At 44.9% G+C, this 20,160-nt stretch overlaps 1 protein-coding gene across 2 annotated transcripts in view; it reads right to left on the reverse strand.

Annotated features, from left to right (window-relative positions):
• PPP2R3A (protein phosphatase 2 regulatory subunit B''alpha) overlaps positions 1-20,160 on the reverse strand; it is an 81,116-nt gene that overhangs the window by 41,668 nt on the left and 19,288 nt on the right. Inside the window, exon 2 of one of the 2 annotated variants that reach the window (XM_059730744.1) lies at positions 16,321-18,879. In XM_059730744.1, the coding sequence (XP_059586727.1) occupies positions 16,321-18,315 (1,995 nt within the window). In that variant the 5' untranslated portion in view covers positions 18,316-18,879. Of the gene's footprint in view, positions 1-5,787; positions 6,177-16,320; positions 18,880-20,160 lie in introns of those variants that run through there. The other variant, XM_006270441.4, reaches the window with a different exon arrangement.

Here is a 20,160-nt window from a genome sequence, read left to right on the forward strand (position 1 = left end):
GGACTGCCTACCCCTGCACTGAAAAATGGCTCGTTAAACGAGCATCAGTGCCCCTGCCACCATTTTTCAGTATGGAGACACGATACGCATGACATTGGAGTCCATTGGAGCATGGTAATTACCATGCTCCAGCAGACTCGATTAATTACAGCGCGTCAGAGCAGCCTTGCTGCACACGTATAGGCACCCTGAGAGAGACCTGACATTTTGTCAGTCTCAAAGTCACATGCAAAACTACAGCAGAGAGAGATTTTTTTGAGGTACAAGCAGAGCTCAATAAGAGGTTGAGCAGAAGGAGTTTTCTGTGTGGCTGGTGAAGGAGAAGCCGCCTCGACCCAGACAGGGGCTGCCTGTGTTACCTGTCACCTTGCTCTTCAGGGGATTCCCTGTAGTCTGGGACCCTCTTCCTCTTAGCAACCACCAATGGACCCTGAATTGATATGGGAATGCTCCTGTCCTGTCTTGGGCTGATAGACTATGGAGAGCCTGACTGGGGAAATTTATTTAATCTGAGCTTTATTTCATCTTCATTGGTTATGTTTAAAATATATTTTACAATGGCTGATAAGAAAAGCTCAAACAGCTCAAACCTAGTCCAAATATTTCAAAACAAAAATTGCTATTGCTTCAATGTAATAAAAACAAGCAAAATTTATTAATTGCTTGTATTGCTCTTTGCTGCCTTTACTAGTTGCTAGGAACATGAAGCCTTTTTCTTAATTCATTTTAGAGAGACTAACTTGCCAAAGAATTGCATTTGAAAAGTCAAAGAAATAAGACTGCTAGAGCCTTTCAGTGCTGCTTTCCATCCAGTTTCCTGACACACTTTCAAGTCTGTCCCTCAGGGCCCTGTAAAACTAGCTCCTGAAAAAGATGGGTGGGAGGAATTTCTCCTGACTTTTCACTTTTCCTCCTGTAAGTGATGAGGACTCCCCCTTCCACAGGATCCCTTCTCACCGCAGGCGTGGGTGTGTGTATGTACACGTCCCCGTGGAAACCAAAACACACCCTAGCAGCGTACTTGTTCTGAAGAGAGCAGAGCCAGCTCTGAGGGATCGGGTCCATTCCCCTGCCAGTGCTGAGATGTACTGGTAAAAAAAATAACTCGGTAACTTTTCTGAATTTCATGGCAACCCAGTTAAAAATCACTTAGATGGATGTGAAGTCAGAAAAGATCTGGAGGGAAGGCCTTGAGGCTAAAAAAGGCTAGAAAGGGCCCTGCTCTTTCTGCTTTCTGCCCCTTCCAACCTCCTGGTCTATATCTGAGGGACAAGGACAGCTTCTGCTACTGATTCTGTTCTCATGGGGTCTCGCATGCCAGCAACCACCCCCGCAGACCCTTCTGCCAGCTCTGGGAGCTTGGAGGGACTGGAAGGGATGAGCTGGGCTGCAAGGCATGGTTCATCCTTGTACATCTTCCTGCTGGGAGATAAACAGAGGTGCAGTTCAGGGACTGGTTGGGGATGGGTAGGGGAAGGTGGCAATGGTGATAGCAGTCCCCGATGGGACAGGCACAGGGTGTCAGATGGGGATGAAAGCATTTACCTCCTCACGAAGGGGGGAACTTGTGCCATACCATCATTGCTTTTGTGGCACACCCTTTGGGAATCGCTTCCTTGGACCCACAGAGTCCCATTTCACAGTACTCTAGAGCTAGATGTCATTGGCTTTCCTCTCCCCTTGTCTACAAACAGACCTGGCTTCCATCCCCTTTGGTGTCTCCCTGGGTGCCGGTTGCATCACAGCCTTACTCCAACACAAGCCTCAAAGCAAGGCTTTCCACAGACTTCGGTACTATGAATCTCACACGTTCAAAAACCATGAGTCACACCCCCCTTTACTATGACTCCACTTTATTTTCCAGTCCGTAACCACAATCAAAGCTCAAGGGTAGATGTTTCAGTACAAATAAGGGGGGTGTTGCTAGATTTCCAGGATGGAGAAGAATCAAGCCCAAGCACAGATATGCCTTGGACCTTACAAAGAGAAGCTGAACTACTGAACCGCTGCAAGGAACTGGCAAGCAACGGAAAGGCCGAGTTCATAAAAAGTGATGTCAGGTTTTTTGCAAAAGGTTCAGCTGCAGGCAAACAAAGAACATTTTCTAAACTTAGTCTAGTTCCTTCTAATTTAAGAAAGCAGCTGTGAGAAGAGACAGCTAGAGAAATCAAAGAATAAGCACATGAAAATATGTTTGAGAAAACCTCTCAGACTTTTTCTTTTGGGTTATGCAGTCATGTTACTGAACTTTGCTTTGACTTCAACCACTTGTTGATTTTAATTTTAATTTTAATTTTTTTCATTCATTCATTTATTTTTGGTGCATTTTGTCATCAGCAAATTTGCTTCCAATGAAGGTTTGTTTGTGTGTTCCTCAATTCCAGATGTGAGAGCATCATCTGGGGGGAGCCTTGGAAATCTCCATTGACCCAAGGGAGGGTTTGTTATACTCTGCATGGGCCATTTAAAAAAAAATTCCACATGGAGTATGTCAATACGTTATTGCTGACAAATATAAAAGGGAAATGACAAATTGGGAAATTATTTAGACAGTCTTAGATCTTTGGATACATTCTAACAGTATAGCTTACATAGGCTGCAATTTGATACATAAGTCACCATTTCACTATCTGAATTATAGTAACATTCATCAGTTTTCAGTAAGTACAATTTAGTGGAACAAGTCTGCTTCAACAAGGTACATATGTTACCAAACAGCACTCTCCAGAAAGTAGTCAGTGGCATATATAAAGAAATACATGTGGGGGGGGGGGGGGGGGTTATCAGTAGCTCGCAGTGAACTTTTCTTTTGGACATCACGTGGAAATTAGATTCAAACTCAGCTCTTAATATTGTTGTAAATCCAGGTTTAGATTACCTTGATTAAACCAATCTACCAGGCTTGCTACATCCTGAGCCAATCACACAGCCTTTTTTGTATGTGTACAGACTAAAAAACAGTGACAATCATTATCATAGATAAGGAAGATGGGGCTATAGCCATCTCAGATCACCCAAACTCCAAAACACAGGCATTCTCCTTTCCTCAAGGCCCCTATTGTGGGAGCCCTCTTAGCTGCCCCTGAAGGGAAGGGATGTGAGGCTCCTGCATTAGCTGCACAGAAGGAAGTAGTGTTACACCTAAAACTCGCATGTCAGTACTGATCTCCCATGCTGGGCAGTGCCATATGGAGCAGTATAAACTTCCCCAAGAGCTCTCTCTTCTCCCTTCTAGGATAAACTGTAGCCACATGAGAAGTCAACCACAGTTCCTCATTTTCTTCCCCTTGGTAATGTAACCAATCTTCCCTCTCTAACGGACTGTATCAGTCCAAGTGTCTTTTGTGACCAAATCTCTCTCCTCAAAGCCCAGCTTTGCTAGCCTGAGGGCTCTTTCTGTATTGGTTTCCCTCTCTGCTGAGTTTTGATGGCAATGAAAGCAGACCAGTGAAAATACAAATAACCAAACTTCTTCACCAGCCTCAGTTTAGCATCCCCATTCCTCCACTTCGGACTGTGAGACTACCTTAGAAAGGGCAGGTTTGGTCTGTTATCAAGGGGAAGAAAACAAGGAACTGTGGTTAACTCCCTTTCCCCCTCCCTCCCTGGGGGTGCTTGGCCAGTTGTCATGCTCTCACCCACCAGAGTCTCCCTCAAGTCCTGCCAAGAAGGATAGGACAGTTGACGTACACAGGATGCCTGGCCTTGGGAACCTCGCAAGTGTCCTCCAGATTACAACTTCCAATTTCTTTTACAGACAGGCAAGCAGAAGCTAAAGCAAAGAAATTATAGACATTCAAGTTCTTTCACCTTCCTTAAGGCCAATGCACTCTTCTACAGCTTCTGACACTAAGTCCTAAGTAAACAGATGATGCTGCAGATCAGATTGTTTTTTCTAGAGCAGTGAACTCCAGAATCCAACACCAGGCCACCAAAAACCCCTATCTCTATTCATCTTGGCCACAGGGATAGGGACCAGGCAGAGGTGGTATCTGAGGTAGCCAGGCTCCATTTTGATTTGGCCACTAGCATACTCAATTGCAAATTCTACTTATCTAATTCTCACTAGCAAGGAATATTTTCTGGTGGGCAAATAAAACCCAAGTTTTGTTTCATTATTGTGATCAAGGAGAAGAAATAGGTTTTGCACCTCAGGTAGTAAACTTTCATAACTACTTCATATTGTTGTGTCTTTAAGCCTTTTTCAAAATTATTACAATCTATCTCTTAAGTCATTACTGTAAAACCCATTAACTACCAGCATCCCCATGACTGCATGCTCTTTTCTTCAAGGAACAGAAAAAGCACGTTCTTAAGAGTAGTGTCACATATCTATTTCAATGTATCACTGCAAAACATTAAGACAAAATACCCTCCCTTCTAATAATACATCACGTGGATATCTGAGAAATAATTCTTAGATAATACTTGCAGTATTGAAAATCCCAATGTTTTAGCTTTCTCCCTGAATCACTCATGTATTAGTTGCTTGGCCCTGATCCTCAGGTGCAACCAAGGAGCATGATGCACAATTGAAAATGGGAGCATTTCAATTACTGTATTTTCTTGCATACAACATGCTCCAGAATATAATACCCATCGTGTTTTTGAAAGTCAGAAAGAATAATTTTTTTCAGGGATATGGCTGCATAGAGTAGTGAACAGAGTCTAATTCTCAGCTGTCTCAACCCTCCCTTTCCTGCTTAACTAAAGCTGAAATCCTAGCTGTTACTGAAAACTGGTTTTCAAGGGTAGATTTATGATTTTGAAAAGAGCTAAAGAGTCTGCAGGCTGTCAAACAGAAGTAGAGAGAAGAGAAGCACCCAGAAGACACAAAAACTGCCCTAAAAAGTTTAGCTTCTTAAGTGGGACATCAAGACAATTAAAAATGACAGATGATCATTAACACCTGTGGAGTGATGAACAATGAGCCATGAAAACAACCACTCCCTCAGTTGCTTGAATAGTAACACAACTGCTGTACTGTAGAGCAGGAAACAAAGCAGAGTGTTTCCATCCCAGGCAGAAAATCAGCTTCCCCATTTAATACACACCCTAATATGGGGGCAATGCTTGAAGGTGGGGAGATGCATGTTATATGTGAGAAAATACAGTATCTTGTGATTTCTCCCCAAGTCTGAGGCTGTGATAGGCCAGTCTGGTGGCCTGGCACAAATGAGAGCATCCTTTTGCCAACTGCCCCAGGGAGACTATACAGGATCTGGGGCATAGTGGGATGAAGTGAAGCCTACACCACACTCTCATTTCCTTGGCCACGTCACCTTCAGCAGCAACCTTGGAAGGAATGCAAGTGGCAAAGAGGAGCATTCTCATTGAAGCTCCTCTCCAAAAAGCAGTTCTTCTGGTTAGGGGCAAATTCAAGGCAGCTCTAAGGTAGCAGTGGCTTGGGGATGCTCAGGAATATACATAAAACAAAATGCAAATCAGATGGACACTCAACACAGTCAGATGGGAAACACCCACCTGAACGGAGCTTTTCTTAACAAGAGTGCAGCAAAGTTTTCAGTCTTGAGTTCTTTCTGCCTACATCTGTGAAGCTGTTGTCCTTGTCAAAAAAAGTTTTCCCTTGTTAACGACGACATTTTAACTCTGTGCTCTAAGCTGGGAAGGTCTATTTTTAAACCTGTTGGTATCTGGCTGCAAATAACTTTCTACAAATAGGCAAGCCCAGAGGGAAGGCAGTTCCATTCCCCAATCTGCTAGAAAAGACACAAAGCAGTTAAATAAATAAATAACTAAAGGAAAAGAAAGACCACATTTTCAAACCTGGGCCTGCTGGAATGATTTCAGCCTCTTCTTGAATCGAGATGGAAGAACAAAATCACAGCCTTTCGCAAGAAAAGCTAGCTCTCCTCTTAAGTCTGGGTCCCGCCGCAGAGAGGTTTCCTTGATCATCATCTTGGTAAGCTTTTCACTTTCCAGTAAAGGTTCAGAGTTTTTGTGGGAGATCACTTCAGACCCAATAGGTTGCGTTCTTGTTTTTGAGTTTTACAGGCAAAGAGGTGCAAGTGACTTCCTGCAGAAACATACTATGTCTTCTCCTTCCTCAGGGGGAGACGATCCAATCATTGTAGCTCACTCCTGAGGCCAGACTCCCCTTTTTTGCTGACATTCACACTATCCCTCAGCACAACCAGAACCTCCTGATGCCTTCTTGCAATCGTTTATCAAGAAACATGATCTACAACAGAATCTATTTCCCTGCTAGCTAGATGACAGACAATCTGTCCTTGGCTTGTAATAGGCCAGGGGGATTGTGGGAAAGGAAGCACCCACCACCACTACCAAGAGTGCTAAAGTTAGACGCACTGCAGAAGTGGCTAAATATATCAGCTCCCCTGATAGTTCTTATTTTATAAGCTTTAATGCTGAAGTCAGAGGTGCAAACTTGCAGCAGTTAGCCCCAACTGAAACTAAAAACATATGCTCTAAGGATAGGCCACCGTGGAAATGGTATTAGTGGTTCCTGAGGCCCCTGCCTGTGTACTGCTGAAGCAGTAGAGCAAGACTAATTCTAATTAAGACTGTGGTCTATTATTTTTAGAAAAGTGCAACTTCTACTCCTTACTTGGAAAAAGCAAATCACCTCGCCTCTTTACAACAAGAGGAAGTATGTTAGGACAAACGCGGATAATAAGCTCAGGCATTTTGCACCAGTTGATAGAAAAATGGTTTTATAAAGAGACCAAAATGCGTCATCCTTTTTATTCACTTTTTCCACAGCTCTCGTTTGCTGTCTCTAGGCACAGGCTGCTCCCCATGCCAGTATGAAGAGGCTCATAGCAGATGACAGCCTAATCTCTCCCTATATGCCTTCAGAGAGACAGAGCTCCAAGTCTGACCATTCAATCTCTTATTTATTATATCTGGGTGCTAGCTTTTCCTATGAGGGCAGGACATTGGCCCGTATGCCTAGTAGTAACAGGATTTCACGTCTGGTTCCTACTCCATAGGATGAGCAAACATTCAACTCTGCAATCTACCTTCTGGTTTGAGTGGTCCCTGCTCCTTTACTAGGAGTTTACTTTCTGTGGCTAGCAACACAGAACAGGATCTGCCCCTACCTGCTCTACCTATTTGAATTTAAGTACAGTATTTGAGAAGTCTTTTGTAAGCAAAGAGATTCCCACAAATTAAGGACATGGAAGACCATATTCACCACATCAGTCACCTGTTCTTGCCATGTCTTTTATTAAGAAATGCACAGGCAACTTCAGATAATAAATCAAAAGGCAAACCTCCCATGTGGTTTTAGGACTTCCTGGATTATAAGTAACAAATGTGAAGGGAACCTGTCCCAGCTGTAGGCTTCAGTGGTCACAAATGTGACCTTGAGTTTCCCAGTCAAGCAAAGAGCTTAAATGAGAATTTAAGGTGACAGACTAACACTTTTCAAACTCAGAGCCACGCCTTCAGCGGCAGAGACTGGTGCTGGCCCACTCACTGTATGGCAGTCACTAGAACTACATGAAGCTGACACACTGGAGCACACAACTTGAAAGCATGAACTAACACCATTATCTGTTAACATTATCTTGGGGATCCACCCAGTAAAGCACTAACCAGCTTGCTGACATGCTATGCTGAAATGGTGCAAAGAAATGGCTCCAAGTGTCATGTAGCATAGTCTAGTATGTCATATATATAACTGTACTCTTTGGCAATCAGGTTGAAGGGTCCTCTCAGATCAACCTCAACATGACTGAATGGACTATCCAGTAAAGAGAGAGAGAGAGAAAAATTGCATTATTTTAATAGTTTTGAGGATCACCAGAGGGTATTCATAACAGGTATTACAATATTCTTTGGTTTCTTTATAAATCTGTAGCCAGAACATCCAAACCTCTCCTGAGTTGATTCTATATTCAAGCAGCAAGACATGGGCACAGTTTGGACCATATTTCTCTATGAGACAGTAGTGTAAATGTCCAGATCCTTTTATGCTCACTTAGGACCTGGACATGCAACATGTTAATCAGGGGTGCTCAACCCCTGATCCACAGAGCTTGATCCATATCTGGCCCACGGGGCCATGTCATCCAGCCCTTGGGTCCAAAGAGTTGATGGTAGGAGTGAAGCAGCTGTGTTAATTGCTGCTCCCCTGCTGCCAAATTTCTGAACCCTCTGAGGAGCCCTGCAGGTGGATAGCATGGCCCTGCATGTTAGATTAGGCACATGGGGCCTGGATTGGGCATGCAGGATTGGGGTGGCATAGGACCTGATCTGGGCATGCATGGTGGGCGGAGGTGGTGCAGGGCTGATTTGGCTATGTGGGGCTGAGAGATGACAGTGAGGGTCCTGATCTGGCAATGCAGGGCTGATCCAACAGCATAGGGCCCAGGCAGAAGTAGTACAGGACCTGATCCACAGGTTGGCCTCACCCCAATCATCTGGCCTATGGGACCAGAAGGTTGAGCAGCACTGTTGTAATTTATATTAGTTTTGCTATGCTGAGAGCTGAAACAGACAGACAACCAGTTCTCCCCTTGGGAGAAAATTCTGTCTCTCTTACTATAATAAATTAGTACAAATACAGGGGCAGCACACAGAGGTCCAGCAGGCTGCAGTTCTTTACCACACATCAGGTTGTCAGATTATTTTAAGATAGCTGTGGTAGAAAATATTTACTCATCTGTCACTGAACTCAGCCAAGTCTATAAAGAAAGTTGAGCCTAAGGTCTAAGTACCTGTTCTCAAGCTCTGCAAGCTACGCCTCAAGTCAGTCTTTGCTCAGGTCCTCATTTAAGGGTCTGGTCTTACATCTACACTGAGCTTCCAGCCTCCAAGTAGCCTGTGGCATGGTTGTATCTCCTTGCCTTGTCTCCTGCTCCCTGCCCGGGTTTCTTGGTCCCTGGCCCTGACTTCTAACAAGTTTCCTGCCTCCAGTCCCTGACCTTGGCTTTCTTCCAGGTTTTCCCTGGGCTTGGCATCCTGACTACAGACCTTTGTCACCTGACCTCAGCCCAGTACCTTGGACTTGCCTCCTGCTCTGGCTCCCTGACTTGGCTCCCTGGCTTCTGACCATCCATTAGGACCTCTTATCCTAACAGCTCCCCAAACTCTATAAAACAAATAATCTACACCTGCATAAAAAAGATATGCCCTACATGATACCCATGGCTACATCAGAGCTGCAGAAATCCGTCTTTCACTCAAAAGTCAACAGGCCACGGAAGAATTAAGAAGCATCTTTTTGTACTTTGACTTTCCAGAAAAGCATGACTGACTATGAAGCTACAGCTGGCTAAGTGTGAACTTCAAGCTTGGGAGACAGTTGATTTTAATCATAATACTTTTGACTCCCCAATACTCATAAGGGCATGACAGAAACTACAATGCAGACTGTAAAGACAATTTTGCACTGTTGGGTCTGATTCCACTGTTGGGTCTGCTGAGTTACAAAACAAAGCCCAAGAACCACAGCTCAGCAGTTCTGGGTAACCAGAGTGACCCTTCCAGTCTTACAGGGAACTCTTCACTTTAAACATCCCCGCTTACTGGAGGAGGCAGAGAGAAGCTAAATCTAAACAACCTCAGGCTCTCCTCTTTAATCATCAGCAGAGGTCCGGGTTTTCCATTTCCCATGGAAAAATGAAGTAAAACATGGATTTTTCTCCTTACTGGAATAAAACAGATTTTACATTTTAATGGAGAAACCCGCAGGTTTTGCAGTTTTGCAAAGAGCTACCTGCAGGGCTGGCAGAGTTCCAGCCTGGAGGGGCTGGGATGGAGCAGGAAGAGGCCGGTCAGGCAGGGGGTGCCATGTGCATGTGCGCACATACACATACACATGGCTGCCAGGTAGCCTGGAAAGCAGCTCCCGCATGTAAGTGGGGCGGAGGAGCGGAATTGAGGCCCCTGTAGGAAAGGAGTTGGGTAGGGCTGGAGCTGCTACCCAACCAGAAGGTGCATGGGGCTTGGGGCCCAGGGCCACAGTGTATGGCTGCAGGGCCCCAGCGGGGAGTGGGATGGGGCTGCGGGTGGCTCGTCCAAGGGTCGGGGAGAGCGGGGCTAGCTCCCCACCATGGTGTGCACTCCCAGAGAGCGGGGGGAACCTGAACCCCTCAAATCTGTGTGCAGGGCAGGGGTGGGGGTAGGCGCAAGTTGCCCACTGCAGGCATGGGCTCCCACCCTGCTGCCCTCCCTTGGGACCTCCGCAGCCTGGCAGGCACAACACGGGGGAGCCAGGCTCTGCTCTGCTGCCGCAGCCACCACCTCCTGCCAGGAGCAGGAGGCTGTGGATCTGGGTCCCTGGCCCTGTAGCCCTGGCAGCTGGAGGCCTCCTCCAGCAGGGCTGGGGGAGCAGGAACTGTGGGTGATGGGCACCAGCAAGGCTGTGGCAGTTATGGGTGGGGAGTGAGAGGCACAAACAGGGCCAGGGGGCTGTGGAGGGCCTTTAATTTTAATTACACATTTGGGAGGGTTACTAGACAATTTTTTATTTTTTTATCAGAGAATTTGTGATTTTTTAATCAGGGAAAACCAGGGTCCCTGATCATCATCAGCCAGAAGCTCCCCCACACCAGAAGCTGGGGACCTAATCCTGATAAAATATGGATGAATAAACTATTGTCACCAGACTCATCTGCAACCCAAATACTCTGCACCTGTGACTGTGTCTCACAGTAGACATTAAAATGGCTGCATCCCCAGCTGTTTCCAAACAAACCCAACTAAATTGCTGTAACACCTCAACAGCAATTGAACTTACAAGAGTAGTAGTAGTCAAGTTTTTGGTCTCATGGGGCACATCTACACGTGCAATTAATGCAAATTAATATACTTTGATTTGAGCTAATCCTGACATCACCATCTACATGTGCATTTAAGTGCAGTAATTTACTGTGGTGTAGGATAGTACCTGTGTCTGACAGAACTATCCTCTGCCAAAGTAAATTAACTTACTGCACATTAATTGAGGTGCACATGTAGACAGTGATGCTTTACTGAGCATTAATCTAATGTGCAGTAAAGCACACATGTAGACACACCCATAGAGTAGGAATGCTTTGGGTTACTTCTAATTTTCCAGCACAAATCTCAATGTTTTTCTTTTCTACTATATATGGATAGTAGGGGGCCTCATTATTTAGTATTTTATTTTTTATTCTTCTATTTATATTATTAATTTCCTTATATATATGTATTTTTACTCTTAAACAGACAAATATACCAATTCATTTATGTTTCCACTTACTAGATGTACATTAATACATGAATGGAAAACATCCGTGCTTCAAAAGGGCTGTGTTAAAGAGACCAGTATTTATATTTTGAATGAAAGAATGAAATTATTTGGCATCAGAGTTAAACTTACTGTGATGTCAAAAAATGCACGTCATTTTTTACTGAAGTACACACATACACAAACAATGTATTACAAGAATATCACAAGGGTTGCAAAGTTGAACATTCAAGGTTAAAGAAAAGAAAGAATCCAGGTTGCCTGGGCAACTCTACTTCAGCCCCTTTGTTTTTGTTCATTATGAAACATTCTGTAATGACATGATCACGTGGTGTTTTTCCACAGGACCAGCACCTCAGTTTGGTATGCATAGCACTTACTTAATGAGCAATGACTATATTGTTTTTTTTCTCGTTGCTCAGTGTACTTCCACACTATCGAAACTCTGCCCCTTTCCTTTCTTTTTTGTGTCCTTGTGACAAGGTATTTAGCAGAATTCAGACTCACTGGAATCTGACAGGCTGTGCTGTGAACACTTCTGCCTATGGCTTTGAACTGGCGAACTCAGGTGATTAAACATGCATGTTAGCACTCACACCACCCCAGCCAAACTCTGCACTGAAAATACAATTATTAATTTCCTTACTGGATTTTTGATGGTCCTCATCACTGTCACCTTAACAGTGTTCTTCACACCACCGATGATCTGTGTTAATTCACTTCATTTTTTTAAAAAGCAATTAAAAAAAAGACATTCTATTTTGTGACATTGTAACAATACCTACATCATTCAATGGCAGGGTTGAACTCTATATGTATACTGCACAGACTGCCAGTTCAGCTAACAGAGCAGCTGGTAGTGGTAGTAGGTTGTCATCCTCTACATCAACCAACACACTTCACAAGTGGATGAGTGTGATATAATGGGCACAGACACTTCTCCTCTGGCAGCATGACACTTTCTACTTTAACTCTAACCTCTGTCCTTGTTCTAGTCTTGTCTCTTCCCCATTCCAGCTTCTTGTCCTATTCCCAAATGCCCTAACCTAGCCAGTCCCAGTTGCCATTCAGTTTTCCCATCCTGGTCTCAGTCTCCCTCCTGTTCTCAACCACAGGATCCTTACTCAGTCATTTCCAGCTACTCCCCCTCCCCATCACTAGCCAGTCCCAGGTCCTCACCAACTTTCCATCTCAACCCACCTAGAGAGGTGGTGAAAACTCCATTTTTGGAGGTTTTTAAGGCTTGGCTTGACAAAGCCCTGGCTGGGATGAACTAGTTGGGGATGGTCCTACTTTGAGCAGGGAGCTAGACTAGATGTGACCTCCTAAGGTCCCTTCCAACCCTCATTTTCTAAAATTCTATGATTCTGCTTCTTTTTCTCAAGTCACCCTGTCATCCTCTGCCAACCTTCTCTGGCTCCACTTGCTCCTAGCCCTATAACCCTTCCCTGGCTTCTCATCCATTTTCAGTGCCCTCTTGCCCCGCAAGTCCTTATCACAATCTCTTTGCCCAGCTAGTCCCAGTTTTATACCCTGTACTTCATCAGATTTGTCTTCCCACTCTCACCTCCTTATTCTCAGTCTAAGGATCTCCTGTCCTAGTTGCCTTAACCAGCTAGTCACATTATCCCCCATGCCAGCTCCTCATTTAATCTGAGTCTTCCTCAACACCCAGTTGTTCCCAGTTCCTTGTATAGCATCTTGACTCAGCCTCCCCCTCCACATGCCTCCCCCAACTCCTAGTCCCAAATTTTCTCTCTTCCCAGCCTGTGGCCACAGTCTTGCTCATGTAATTTCCTTGTCCTTATCTTCTCCATCCAACATTTGCCCCCAGATCTCCAGGTGGAGTTCCTGTCCCTTCTTCATTTAAATTAGGTAACTTCTTCCACATCACCTGGCCACTAGTGGGACGGTCAGTCATGGCTCCAAGCTCACCAAATACTGGAGCAAACAGGCATAGCAGTAACAGGGGAAGTCCACGTTTGGCCCTATAGTCCTAGGTTGAGGTGTTCAGTGAGGAATATGCATGTGGTATCTGGTCAGAACAAAGAGGTATGAGATTTTCACTGCTAACATCAAGGAAACCTTTACTGAGTGCAGGTGAACTGAGATTTTATCAAAGGCTTAACATCTGATCATATTTGGAGACTAACAGGGCACTGGGATGTTGCTGCTTTAAGAGAGCAAGCAGCCTGAGAAGCTATTTGCAGGTGGAGCTAATGAGGAACTCACCTGATGGGAAGAGGGCTCAGGCTGGAGCTAATATAAGCCCAGAGCCTGCATTGGTCAGTCAGTCTTTCCCCAGCAACCATGAAGCGAGATGCTCCTGGCTTCAAGGCTCCCGACGGGACCTGGGTGTTGCAGACCAACTCTGAAGGCGCCAGGAACAGAGGCAAGTTCCTTGGACTGAGAAAGACTGGGTTTACAAGCAAGTGGTCTTTGTTTTATGTTAAACCCCTGGAAGGCTTGAGGTGTCTGCAAGATGGCTGAGATGGTTCTTGTTCATTTAAGTTACGCTGGTAGTTTAGCCTTGAGCCTGCCTGCTGGGGCAAGCTCAAGGCCTATTTAGAGAACCAGTAGCCTGGGAGCCCTCAGACTGAGGGTGAGGCCCAGTAATGGACCCTGGAGCCTAGAAAAAGGCTGAGACCCAAAGCAGAAGGTCCAAGAGTCCAGGGATGGGCTGAGCTAGGCCAGAGAGTCCACAAGCCCGGAGTGGGCTAAGCCAGACCAGGGAGATCCAAGAGCCTGAAGGAGGGGTTGCTACATGTGGGGTCGGGGGGGGTCTGAGAGCCCAAGGGGCCAAGTGTATACATAGTTAAATCAAAGAGACAGAACATCTGGGAGGCTCGGGATGTGGTATAGGGGAGGAAACAGAGCCACACATTGAGCCCTTAAGGCTACAGATGCCCTGGAGGGACACAGATATGCGTGTAGCCCTCAAAGCTACAGGGGCCCTGCAGTGCCACAGGCTAGCTGAGAGGGTATACTGAGCTTAAGTGTTGAATCAAAGTGTTTGGGGGTCCAGGAGAGACCCAGTAGTACTGCAACTGGACTACGGCTCACTCTAAGGCCTAGGGGCAGCCTCCCTTATTCAACTTCTGGTAAGAACAAGGCATGGTGGGTGAGCAATTAAGGGAGGGCTGCAATAGAGACTGAGCTGAGCAGGAGTCACATGGCTACCAGGGGGCTTCACAAGTTCATGCCCCAGGGGCAGCTGTCACAGAGACATTTTCATAGAGACTGCAAAAGACACCCCTTTCATGGTCATATTCCTGCCAAATCTTAATTCCGTGTTCCAAGACCTGAGGGTGCTAGACCTTTTCAGATGTAGTGTTACCAGCACTCTTTTTCCCATTCCAAAACAACGTACTATTTCCTAGCTTTATTCTCTGAAATGACTACATCATTCCAGCTCAAAATTTAAACAAAATTCAGCTTGAGGCAAAGAAGTGGTATGGAAAATTTCAGGCCATGCAGTTAATGTTTGGCAAACTTATACACAAAATGAGATCCTGCAATGGGAACTGGCAGGCAGTCTTAATATGGGGTGCTACCTGCTTTGCCTATAATGGTAGTATACATCTGTTCCATATGCTTTCTAAGATTTATGAAGCCTGTGTTAATTTCCTTGTTTTTTAAAGGCTTTAGTGCTGGAAATGAGGTAATAAGTAACTGTATTGTTTATACTTGGTAATTTTTAATTGCTTTTTTGCAACAAAAGGCTTGTTCTTTGGCTGGTATATAAGTCAACAGAGACTTTAATGTAGCTATAGCAATTCATGCCTGCTAAGGATCTGAACTAAATTGTTTTTTCTTCTCAGGCTTTGAGAGGGTTGTAATAAAATGTTTATTTCCCTAAACAAAAAGGAAAAAAACATAATAGATGTCCTGAGTTTCTATTTGGCTTATCTTCATTTTCTTCCTCTTATGTAGCTAAATAAGGACAATTTTTTTAAGCTTTTAGCATGGGGGATGGGTAGGTTACCAGATTCTTCAGTTAAAGGGGTGAGTAGTGCTGCACAAATGAATGAGGAATTGCATGGAATCCTGGCTTCATATATATTCCCCAAGAAGTGTTGCTAGCTGCATCCCTATAACACCATAGAAACACAGTTAGCACATAATGTTGGTAAAAGCACTACAGCATCATAGGAAACTCACTGTCATGCTGGATCAAGCATGCTTTTGCTTCAAGTTCACAGTCTAGAAGAAGCTAGGATTTTCTTCATTGCTCTTGCTTTGTAAATAAAGATGCAGAAGGCTAGGAAGAAATATTTGGAGCATAATTCTTTTCTCTTGCAGGGAAGAGCCCACCTTCTTCCTTGAGTGGTAGCAGGCAGGCTTCCTATGTGCAGAGCTCCCCAAAGAAATACAGAGCGGGCCTTGTGCCAAAAGATTTCACCCCTGCAGTCTTTTTACCACAACAGTAAATGGCTGTTTTCAGGAGATCATGGAAATTTAGAAGCACCCTACAGTCAGAGCTCTTTTGATAGTCTGCAATTGCATCACTGGGAGGGGGCCACTGGCTGAGTAGTTGGGGAAATCTAGGCCCGACTCGGGAACCTAACCAGAATCTGTGCTCTGGAAAGCCAGGCCATGACCACATGCTGAGTGCTGGGAAATCTAGCTCTGAGCTCTTTTGAAAATTCAGTCTTTTAATATTAAATGCAAAGCTATGAGGCTGGCTCAAGCAACAGGTTTCCAGCTGGTAGACAAACTCATTCTTGGTTCCATGGCTAACATGCAGGAAAACTGGCTGCCTGAGTGCTGGGCTCCTTGCTCCCAAATCTGTACTGTAGGAATACCAGACTCCATGCTGGCTCTGTGCTGAGAGGAGAGAACATTACACCTTGCCATCTTTTGTCCCATTCCTAAGGAATAAACCTACTCTGGGAGCTGCAGAAAGCATGGGCAACGGAGACCTGCTGACTGCTTAGAGGCCGAAGGAATTATGTTAAATCTATTTTCTCAAGACATGTAAGTCTGGCATGTACTTTCACACTGGAGCAAACTTCAGCATATTCATTCATCTCAAATATAATATTTCTGAGTTTTCAGTGCTTCTCTCTCTTTCTCTCTCTCTAAATATCTGGTCAAGGGCCTAAATGTCTTACCTTGATCACCTCTGGGGCCTGCTGAATCAAGGCTGGGACAGTATCTTTGGGTGCAGCTTCAGTGTAGCTTCTCTGCACAGCTGGGAAGGACTGTGAGGGGGCTGTCAGAGTTTCCTGAAGAATGTGCATCACTTCCTTCTCTTTGGATAAACTGCCTTTGCCCATTTGGAATTCAACCAGTTCCTGGGCAAAGTCCTCAATACTTTCCAGAATACGCAGTAAAAGAGCTTTGTCATCTTCCTCCATTTTATGGCCGTTGGTTTCCATGATCTTTGACAAAGGGGAAGTAGGGCTTTTGTCTGCAAGTTTTCCTTTGGTTTCAAGAGCAAGGGGTATTGCCTGCCCACCCTGGTGGCTGAACTCCTTAATACATGCAGGATCATTCTCCTTAGTGATGGGCTCCCTCAGGGTACTCTCCATCTTTTGTGAGAAGTGTTCCAGGTCCAAAAGCAGCTTATCTATCTCATCCTGGTTGGTTGCCCTAGATTCTGCTTGCTCCTTTTTAGAGGTATCACCCTGGGAATCATCCAGAAGAGAATCTGAGGTTGGTTTTATCAAGACTTTTTTCTCAGAGGTATGGGCAAGATCTTCATCTTGCACTCCAGCAGGTGCTGCTTTAAGGTCTCTAGCAGGATCTGAACTTCCAGTTTTATGTTGCCTGATCCCTAAACTCTCCCAGTTCCCTTTACTCTCTGCTTTCTTTACCTTGCCTGGTGTTATTTCCCCATCTGACTCTTCCACAATGTACAGAGGTTCTGTGGAAGACATGCAGTCAGAGGGGCTTGCAGTTGACAACTGAGGTAGAGCACAAACATCTTTCACAGCTCTTCGGGTGTGCTCCTGGGGGATGCTGTGTAGGGAGTTTGAGGTAAAGCTCACTGTGTTAGTCTGGATGGATTTGGCAATGCAACTTGTACTGATCTCATGAGGATCATCTTGCCGTTCTACACTAAAGGAGTGGTCGGTCCTGGAGGATGGTGACTGTACAATATCCTCATAACGAGGTGGTTGCTCATCACCAAATATTGGGGAAAAGGGTGTCTGTTGCAAACTGTGCAGGCTATTCAGCAATTCGGCCAGGTCACTGGGTTCTGCGTGTCCAGACTGCCTGAATTCAAAGGGCAGCTTTTTCAGGTAGGAAGAAAACCTTGACATCAAATTCATATAGATCATTTCAGAGTTGGTCAGGGGGTCATTACTGTTTCCCCCACCAAGACCATCTGAAGATTTCTTTTTGATGCAGTGCTTTATTATATCTGTACATTTTTTCAGGTCTTCTGAGCATTTGAGCAGGATGTCCAAACACACTTTAATGTCCCCACCAGAAGAGGTGTCCAGCTTGTGCTTTTCTAAAATCTGAGTAATAAAGCTCTCTTCAGAAAAGGTCTGGGAAAAAGGGCCTATGTGTCCCTCTGGAGAATTACTTGTCTCCTGCCATTTCTCCCCAGGCAAGGGATTCTGCACCAAGCCAAAGGGAGGACAGTTCTCATCATTGCTTAAGTGCCCGTAAATCAAATCAAAATCAAATGAGCGCCTACTGAAAGTTTCGGACCTAACCTTCCTTCCCTTTCGATGGGTTACATGGCTGGAGGAGTTTCTGAGCTTGTCAAACGCGAATTCTTTTGTTTTGCCACTGGCAAGATTGATTGCTTCCCCAGTGATATCTTTGAGACTGCAGGAAGCTTGCAGTGAAGAACCCTTTTTGAGCCGCGGGTTATTTGGGAGGATCTGGTGGTAGTCCTCATTTCCAGGCAAAGCTGGCCCATTCTCAGGAACAGGAAGTTTAGTGCCTAGATCTGTACCTTTGCTGTGGGATGCTGGGACTCGAAGCAGCTCTGCACAAATACTGCGGTGGGCCACGATGCATGCCAGGCCCTGCTTGACCGCGTGGCAGGCACCAGGGCAGTAATGCACGGTGTGCTGAAAGCGGCACTCTACCACAACGCTGCTGTAGCAGTTCACTGTCGTGACCACAAGTTTGTAGGCTGCTGCCATAGCATGGATCCTGTGTAGTTGCAAGGGCTGAGAAATTCACCAGGAATTCAATTAAAATCGGTCCCCCACACTGCCTCAAGCCCAAGCCATGCTGAATAAAAACATTAAAATGAGAGTATCCTCTCTTCAGTTCAGAAAATAACTGCAAACTACAGTAGAAACGATTGACTGAGATACCTAAAGGTTTACAGTAGCTGCAGTAGAAATAGTGGCCAGTGCAACACACACAAGGTTTGATCTAAGGCAACTTGACTACATATAGTATTCCTTAAGGTTGTACCCCCAAAAAGACATGACTTTGTTGTATCTGTGGTCAGCATCCAGTGCCTCTCTTCTCACAATGCAGGCAGTTTCACTAAGAGGCACTAAAGAACTTAAAGCAGCTCCCAAACAAAAACGTGACAAAACAATTATTTTTTTCCCCCTATTTTTTTGTCTTTGTCCTGGTTTGGGGCAATAGAGAGAGATGTTCTATGCAGAAAGACACAGGTAGTAATCTGATGCTACATGAGAATGAAGAATCCACAAGATGCCTGAATGATCCAACTCCAGCAAGGGAGGTACCTGCAATAAGAGGGGGGAGAAAAGAGTCAATACAATTACTAGAAAGAGTACATACATTAGTTTAATACTGACATAGGACAGCTTATTTAACCCCTGGTGCATGGCCTTGTGTCAAGTACAGTTTAAGCTGCAGATGCCAGATTTAGCTGGTAACCACAATTTAGCTGGCCAGCATGTCCTGTGGTTGGCTGCTGGCTGGCAGCAGAATTCTTATCCACCTCAGCAGAAGTGAAGTAATTCTGGTTGCAGACCAGAGCTGTGCAGCCACAGGACAGCTTTCAATGCAGAAGCCAAGCTTTGAGTGCGCAGCTGAGTATGTACTCGTGGTCTTCAGAGGTGTATGGGTGTATCCATCAAGTGGCTTAGCTGCCAAACAATGTGCAAGCAACCAGTTGATAAATGAATTGCATCTGCCAGGACCCTGAATACCAACAGGATCTTTCTTAATGAGGAGCTAACAGGGAGGCACCTGCTGAATTCCTAGATGAACTAGCAGGCACGTTTAATTTGTAAGTAGTGCTTTTGAGATCAACAAGAATTGGTTTGTGGCATTTGCACTGTAAGCACATATGAGCTATTTTGCTCTTTTTAGAAACAACTAGCTGAACTCATGATGAAAAAGCTGAAGAGCTAGCCTAAAGTTTACCTTACATCTGTAATACCTGTGCATTTCTATTCCACAGGCTCTTTTCAGTTGCTTGTCACACTCCACATTTTTTTTGAGCACCCCCATCCCTTTCACTGAGCAAAAATAACATTGACTACTTCAGGGAGCTGCCCACCCTGCATATGTAAAAAGGCTGAAAGTCTGACGAACTACCATATTTTCTAGTGCTTAAGGTACTTTTTCTCCCTGAAAAAGGAGCTGTAAAATTAAGGTGCATCTCATGTACTAAAGCTACATAATGCGAAATAACTGGAATGATTGTAATAAAGGTTCACCAGCTTTCAATTACAATTTCATTCCTTTTATAGGAGAGGGGCATCATACACATAGGTGTGTCTCAAGCAAAGAAAAACTACTGGAAATGCAATGTGGCCAATGCCATTCAAGAGAGGCAGAAGAAGTAACCTCTTTAGTTAAGCTTAACAGACCATCTTCATTTTTCCATTTGCTCATTTTAAGATTGTTAAATGCAGGATTCTAATGTTTTTATTCAGGACTAGCCAATTGCCTGTCAAGAATGATCAGGGGGCCTGGGATGGAGTGCTGCCACCCAGTGCCCAATGCTGCCGCTGTTCTGCCTCTTGCAGGGAGTGGGGTGGGGGAGCTGAGGCTGG

The sequence above is a fragment of the Alligator mississippiensis genome, chromosome 7, assembly GCF_030867095.1.
Source record: "Alligator mississippiensis isolate rAllMis1 chromosome 7, rAllMis1, whole genome shotgun sequence".
Lineage (NCBI taxonomy): Eukaryota > Metazoa > Chordata > Crocodylia > Alligatoridae > Alligator > Alligator mississippiensis.